General features: G+C 47.7%; 1 protein-coding gene across 1 annotated transcript; it reads left to right on the top strand.

The window, feature by feature from the left end:
• Window positions 1-599: 599 nt before the first annotated feature.
• Window positions 600-1,971, top strand: LOC120659397 (probable carboxylesterase 15). Its single transcript, XM_039937524.1, has one exon. It carries the CDS (start codon window positions 673-675, stop codon window positions 1,678-1,680), a length of 1,008 nt encoding a protein of 335 aa, XP_039793458.1. The 5' UTR covers window positions 600-672; the 3' UTR covers window positions 1,681-1,971.
• Window positions 1,972-8,084: the final 6,113 nt, after the last annotated feature.

Here is an 8,084-nt window from a genome sequence, read left to right as displayed (position 1 = left end):
GGGCTCATTGATTTAGCCACAGCTTCATAGTACTAGTCCCAGATTCATGCGGAACCAACACCTTCCACCTTGATTCAAGAAGTGAACATGATACATCCGATTGATTGCAAGGGGAGCAAGCAAGTAATGGATTGATGTGAAAAGCCCAGTAGTCTGCCTGGGAGCCGAGCGCCAGCCGAGCGATGCGAGAGATGCCGATGGCTGCGAGCCTTGCCTGCACAGGAGCCGAGCGAGGAGGGCAGAAGACGTCGTCCGATCGCTGAGATGCCCACGCGGCATTCATCGGGGGCGGGTCCTCACGGACAACGATATGGGGACCGTCCCCATCCAATTTTTTCCCGCCATCTTGCGGTGGCGAGACGGCAGGGCTTTGTACGCACCCTGCGGCCGGCCCCGGTGCCGGCCGAGTCGGCACGCACCCACCTCACCGGACGGCCACGCCACGTCCTCACCCCGTGTCTCTTCCGGTGACCACGCGGCTGCCCAAGCCACCGCAGCACGCACCCATCTCAAACGACAAAACGCCCCTACCACTTGCGGGCGCCGCGCACGTCGCCCTCACCGAGCCGCTCGCCCGCTCTATTTCATCACCTGATCGGCCTCACAGCTCAGCTCACACTTGTCACCCGCATCGCGCCGCTCCAGCTCGCGTCATCAGCTAGCTAGCTAGCCATGGAGTCCTCCGAGGCCGCTGCGCCGCCCGCCGGCGATCCCGCGCCGCACGTGGTGGACGAGTGCCGGAGCGTGCTGTTCGTGTACAGCGACGGCACCGTGGTGCGGCGCGCGGCGCCGGGGTTCGCCACGCCCGTGCGCGACGACGGGTCCGTGGAGTGGAAGGACGCGACGTTCGACGCGGCGCGCGGGCTGGGGCTCCGGCTCTACCGGCCCCGGGACTGGGGGCGCAGGCTGCCGGTGTTCTTCTACTACCACGGCGGCGGGTTCTGCATCGGCTCCCGCGCCTGGCCCAACTGCCAGAACTACTGCCTCCGCCTCGCCGCGGACCTCGGCGCGCTCGTCGTGGCCCCGGACTACCGCCTCGCGCCGGAGCACCGCCTCCCCGCGGCCATTGACGACGGCGCGGCCGCGGTCCTGTGGCTCGCCGCGCAGGCGCGGGGCGGCGGCGGGGACCCGTGGGTCGCCCAGTCCGCGGACCTCGCCCGCGTGTTCGTCTCGGGCGACTCCGCCGGCGGCAACATCGCGCACCACCTCGCCGTGCGGTTCGGCTCCCCGGCCGGGCGCGAGGAGCTCGCGCCCGCCGCCGTCCGCGGCTACGTCCAGCTCATGCCCTTCTTCGGCGGCACCGAGCGCACGCGGTCGGAGGCCGAGTGCCCCGACGACGCGTTCCTCAACCGGCCCCTCAACGACCGGTACTGGCGCCTGTCGCTGCCGGAGGGCGCCACGCCGGAACACCCCGTCGCGAACCCGTTCGGGCCCGGCGCTCCGGCGCTGGAGGCCGTGGAGATCGCGCCGACGATGGTCGTCGTCGGGGGCCGCGACATCCTCCACGACCGCGCCGTCGACTACGCGGCGAGGCTCAAGGCCATGGGCAAGGCCGTGGAGGTACGGGACTTCGAGGGGCAGCAGCACGGCTTCTTCACCATCGACCCCTGGTCCGACGCCTCCGCTGAGCTCATGCGCGTCATCAAGCGCTTCGTCGACTCGGACGGCCGGTTCGATTGAACCCAAATCCTAGCCGCGTGTTCATACCGGTTCAGGACTCGACGGACCAGAATTATTGGGACAACCATTTCCCGGGTTTAAGGTGCGAGAGTCACTAGAGTCAATGAGGCCTTGAACACCGGTTGCTCCTTTCATAAATGCACTTAAGTGCACTTTGTGTCTTACTGTCTTAGTGTGAACTCGGCTCCGCTAGTGTACTAATTATGTTTCATTTTCTTTATTAATATTAATACAAATATACGTAGCTATCTTGCGTATTCGAGAAAAATATACTCCAAATTTATAATTTAATAGTTGAATTTGTATTTTTATATTAAGCATGCTAAATCTTCGAGAATCATGGTGGGAACGCAAAAACAACGTATTGATCGGAGTCGAGCTCAACCGTCAATCTAGCTAGAGAGACAAAAATGGTTGTCTAGCTTGCATCGTAACATGCATCTGGTTAATGTTAGTGGTGGTTCGTGAGTCGAAATCAATGTGGTTTGGGTATAATTGCCATTGTTTTTTGTTAATATTGTTTTTCATATTTCTAGCTATCTCTTTCGGTTCATTCCTATGTTTTACTCCTTGTCCTTGCATTGCTCGGGTCGTTTTTGTCCCCACCCTCAACATACACTGAACATTGCGCAGCGTTGCCACGCAGAAGTATGCCCTCCAATTCAGGTTTATTTTAAAAAATTGAACAGCAAAAAGTCCGAGGGGATTTTCGTAAAATTGGTAGACTGCGTGGGTTATTTGGTAAATTTTGCGTCGACGGAGTACCGGTCGATTACTGAAAAGTTTAAGGGTTTTTTCATAAAATTGATGGACTTCAGAATCATTTTAACAAAGTCCAGGGTTTTTTTACAAAATTCACGGAGTACAACACGATTACTAAAAGTTCAGGGTTTTTTTGTAAAGTAAGACTCCACAAAGTCCGAAGAGTTTTCTATTAAATTGATGGACTCCGTGTTCATTTTAATAAAACTCGGGGTTTTTTTGCAAAATTTTCGTCCCTATCCATTTCTGGCCGTCGGATCGCGATCCGACGGCCAATGTTTTCCGGCCTACGTGGCCCATCTCCATGGCCAGGACCGCGACCCGGTTTCAGTATTGAAAGATTCCGGCCTACGTGGCCCATCTCCATGGCCAAGACCGCGACCCGGTTTCAGTATTGAAAGATTTGTGAACCTCGCCGGTGGGCCCTTAATCTGAAGACCGACACCGCCTTAAACCTTCTCATCTCATCTTTAACTGATTACGATAACGCTAGCAAGTCTTCGATGGCTATCAGGGCACCCGCAACAGTTAGCGTAAGTTGCTCTCGACGTGCCACCTCAGCCTGTAGATAGCAAAGAGGATGATGCATCTAGGGGTTTCATCTTTATTAGCACATGCAACTGTAGCATAGGGCCCACGAGTTTAGTTATTTCCATTTACTATCATCATTTCCATCTCGTCCGAAAGAACAGAGGTGGCTGTAGGAGACTGACTTTGGCTATGCTCGCCCCCCGCTGGGCCGCCGTGGTCTGACAACTCACCATCAGTGACCACCTTCCCGTCGTCCTCGCTGTTCACGGCTCACCTGCCACCGCTTTCGCTCGTGACGAGGTGGAAGAAGGCGGAAGAAGCGGACCAACAATTCGTCTCTCTAGTCACAAAAAAAAAACAATTCGTCTCTCCAACTCGTCAACAGTTCATCCTCCGGGCGGCAAATACGACGAGGATTCGAGGAATCTCTTATCATCGCAGAGCTTCTCCTATTCGAGGAATCTCTTATCATCGCAGAGCTTCTCCTCCCCCGCGCACAGCAGTTCCGCGTCGTGCTTGTGCAGTTGATGAATTCCGACAAGGCTTGCGGCGGCTCGCCCGCGTCCCCTGCTCTTCGCTCCAGTGACGGTCAGGCCCCTGAGCGAGCCCCTGCGCGCTGGTTGCTTCCTGTGGAGCTTCTCCCGTCCTCTTGGGTAACCGTGCTCTACGCCAGCTTCACGCGGCACCTGCCCCGGCAGACACGCCTTGTAACGACCATGTTAAGCATTGCATCATGAGTTTTTGTTAAATATTCATAAAATTTTGTGCTTGATTTGAATACATCTAATTTTAATTTTGAATTTTTTATATATGTGGAACCCATACTTTGTGAAGCTACTTGCATTTTGAGTATATAACTTATGTTGGGTGGGTATAGCGAAATTCCGGAATATCCGGATTTCATTCCGGAACCTCCGGATTTCATTCCAGAACCACCGGGTTTGGTCTGGTCTGGAGTATCCGGGTCTGAACCCGGAGTATCCGAGTCTGTCAAGATGTGTGCGTGTCGCCTGCGCAGAGAAATTGTGCCACATATCTTCCTCAGGCCCATGTGTCAGCCCGAGCTCCCTTCCACCAGGGCACTTCCCTCTGCTCTTCCCCTCTCTCTCTCACACACTCCCATTCACTCATCACCTCTCTCTCTAACCCAAGCATGGAGGAGCTCCCCCTTCTCCCTCACCATCGAAGACCCTCCATCTCACCGGAGCATCGCCGGACGACGACGCAGACGAGCTCCTCCATCACCTCGACAATCTCTTCCTCGCCGGAGACCAAGGAGAAGGCCATCCCCAAGTTTCTTCTTCATCTTCCCCCAAGCCCTTAAGGATGAACTCGACCCGATCTACACCGATGCCACTCTACTCCAACAAGTGGCCCCTTGCTCGTTCTCTACTTGTCGCCAATGAGCTCCCCTCGCCGTTCTCCTTATTTTTTGTGCCCTCATTCAAACTCTCTAACCTATCCATGGTCTTTCACCATTGATGACCTAGAGCTCCGAAACCCCAGTTCATGTCGGTTTTAGCTACCAAAATAGGCTCTCCACACTCCTAGGAACCTTTAGAAACAAATCCCACCCCAAACCGTGGTCGGGATCGTTGGCGGCGAGTTACTGTTCACCAGCTGGAGTTTCCGAACGTTTTTTCGGAGTGTCCGGATCAGCGAAGCCCAGAGTATCCAGGGGGTACTGTAGCAAATAGTACTATTTGCCTGATTTTAGTGCATAAGCATGCATCATCTTGCATAATTTGTATAAAATTGAATATAGCTCGGATTGACGTGAAACAAATTTTGTTTATTTTGTCTTTATGTTCTCTACCTGTTAAGAATATGTCTGCTCCCAAAATAATTATATTATTTTCCATTTTATTAAATATGTGTTTATCTTGTTAATTGCATAATTAATTCTTCGATAGTCCAAAAGTTATGAAACCAATTTTGCTAGCTTCTTGTGATGTGTGCTATCAATTAGAAATCTTGTTTTGTGTGAATTGTTTATATATTGGTACAGTTTAACATATGTTTGATTAAAACTAATTAAATAGTATATTGCATAATAGATATATATGTGCCTCTAAAATTGTGAATTCAATTTGTTTACTTTTCTTAACTTTTTGCATATGTCTAAAATTGATAACACCTATGAAATAGTTATATACTCTTGTAGTTTCTAATTTATGACTTAAGAGCTTGCTATCTAGTTGGATGCATGGTCAATTATTTTATGAGGCTCCTAAAATCATGAAACACTCTTGTTAGTTTTCTATGGCCATGATATGATGTAATTAAATATTAACCTTCATGATGTGGTGGTAGAAGGATACAAATTGCAATATATTTGTTCTAGGATTAATTTACTTGCAAAATGCCTAGTGAATCACTTGTGCTCATGTGAGCTATCAACCTGTCTCTGACAATTAAAAATAAATAGGATATACTTTTATGGTTAGTAACCTCCATGAAGCAATTTATAATGATGATTTTATAATGATGATGCTTGTCTTAATTAAGTAGAATAAGATTTGCTAGCTTCTCTTTTATATAATGATGATCTTAGCTCAACTAAAATGTGATGTCGCCAGCAGGTACCATTATTTCTTGATTGTCTAAATTAGCTAGCAACTACTTTAACTAATATTATCAACTTGTAGGAGCATGCTCTAGTAATTTATGTTAATAGTAATCATGAACTAACTCACATGGTTGATGCTTGATGTTGTGTTGAGCTACTTATTCTTGAATTATATCACAAATAATATTTGCACAACTAGTTTTCACGGCATCCTCATGTTACAACTTGTCTTGTAGAGTGTGCATTTGTATGAATAATTGTTTTGCATCTCCATTCTATGCAATGTTTGTGTGCCCTAATCTACCTCTTTGAATTGCTTACTTTGTGACCTTGAATCTTGTTAGCTTTTACCTCTCATAAGTCATTGCATCCCATAAGCATATGCATTCACGGTATCTTTTCTAATTTATGCATTTGTCTACTTTCTTAGAGAATGACGTTCTGAAGTGTCGCGGTTGCGGAGTACCAAGGCAGACACCTATATATCTCAAACCTTACTTTTGAATTCTTAATTTGCTATTATATAGTATTGTTTGTGCATGGGTTTAACCCTACCTAGTTCATGCGATATGTGTAGAACTCATTTGGCATATTTTCCCTTATAGCTCTAGAATAACTTATACTAGATAAAGTATGTGTGTTTAGACTTCTTGAATTAATTTGCTTAGCCATGCTTAGCTTACGGTAGAAGTCGAGAGATGGCAAGGCCACCATCACTCACGAGCTATAGGGTGTTTGCTTAAATATACTTGAGTAGAAGAGAAAGATTAAAACATGAGCAAGGTATGAATGATGGAATGAGACTTGAGCAAGTGTGGTAGGGCCATGTTGGAAGTGGAATCCAAATGGTTTAGGCTTGCTTGAGTTGGTTAAGGACCGATGCGTCATTGCTTTGATACTTGAGCAATTTTCTGTACAAACCACATGCTTTATAGTGGGATGGTAAGCTCAGTTTCATATGCGCACCTTTCACTGAGCAGATTCGGCACAGTTTGTGATGGAGAGTAGTCGGCGAATCCGGTGCACCTGTCCATCCCAGCTGTTCGTCTCAGCGTTGGGGATGGATATGCGAACGGTTGACACGTGAATCATTGCTTACGGATCGACGGGTCGTATGGCCTATGGTCTCGTGTCGTGTGGAAAAGTTGTACGCCCCTGTAGGTTCTATTATCTACTGCAATAGCCGCGCTCTCGGTCATTGAGCACACTCTTGTACTTTGACTTTAACGTAGAGTTTTGTGAAGGGCTTATGGAAGATTGAGCTCATGATTACATGATCACTTTACTTATGCAATTGTATTGGTGTTTGATATAGAAATATTAGATGCCATGTCTTTTGCTTATTCACTTGACAACTATGCTCGCATGTTTATATATCAATGTTAAAACTTGAATAGCCTTCTGCATCCACCAAATGTATAGTACTATGGATAAGTCCTGTAAGTACGAAATGTATTTACGGTGTTGTCGTTAAGTTGTTTTGCAGGTTTTTTTTTAAGGAGTGATGCATGGCCACGTTCATCCCGCCGGAGCCGGCAAAGTGGATGTATGGTGGAAGTCACTTAAAGCTTATGTATGTGGTGTCTTATGGGTAAGGACATTATTATTGCTACTTAATACCCTCTAAATATCTGCTGTGTTTAGGCTCTGAACTTAAAAAAATATGGTAGGTTATACACCTAGATCTAGGATACATCTTAGTTGGGAAAGAACATTTAAATACTGAAAATCCTCATGTGTAGTTGCTTATGTTTAGTTGACTTCATGAGTTTTTTAAGATAATTAAGACTTGTAATCTAAGTTATACACCTAGATCTAGGATACATCTTAGTTGGGAAAGAACATTTAAATACTGAAAATCCTCATGTGTAGTTGCTTATGTTTAGTTGACTTCATGAGTTTTTTAAGATAATTAAGACTTGTAATCAAAAGTTTAAAATTTTGCTCGCATATGTATCCTTGTGATGGTTGCTATGACGTGAACAAATAGTATGCGAGTTGATCCTGGGTGTTTCAAGACGCATATCGGGGACTACCAGAATTATTTCATTTAAATTGGGTTGATCAATGAATGATGCTCCGGTTTAGTCGAGATAATTTGAACGGTTCGTCACACGCCTTGCGCGAGCGGCCATGCCAGCCTCGTTCGCTACTGGTGGCCGGCCAAGCTCGCCGCCTGTCTGCCTCGCACGAGCGGCCATGCGGTCTCGCTCACTGTCGGCGGCCGGCCGAGCTCGCCACCTGTCTGCCTCACGCGAGCGACCATACCAGCCTCGCTCCCTGTTGTGTCATCCAGGGTTAACTATTTCGTTTTCCGGTCAAATCCCGGTGTTTAGCGGAAACGGAATTCCGTTCCGAAATTTCGGTAAATTTCGGCGAATTTCGTTGAATTTCGGTCGAAATTTGTTGAATTTTGAATTTGAAAACGAAATATACCGAAAAATACCAAAATTTCGGATCCCGGTAACTAGCGGAAACGAAAAATTTTCCGAAATTTCGGCGAAATTTCGCCGAAATTGTTAACCCTGGTGTCATCTAGGCT

Source organism: Panicum virgatum, chromosome 2N, assembly GCF_016808335.1.
Source record: "Panicum virgatum strain AP13 chromosome 2N, P.virgatum_v5, whole genome shotgun sequence".
Lineage (NCBI taxonomy): Eukaryota > Viridiplantae > Streptophyta > Magnoliopsida > Poales > Poaceae > Panicum > Panicum virgatum.
Note: the sequence above shows the minus strand (reverse complement) of the source record. Positions and strands in the feature narration are given on the sequence as shown.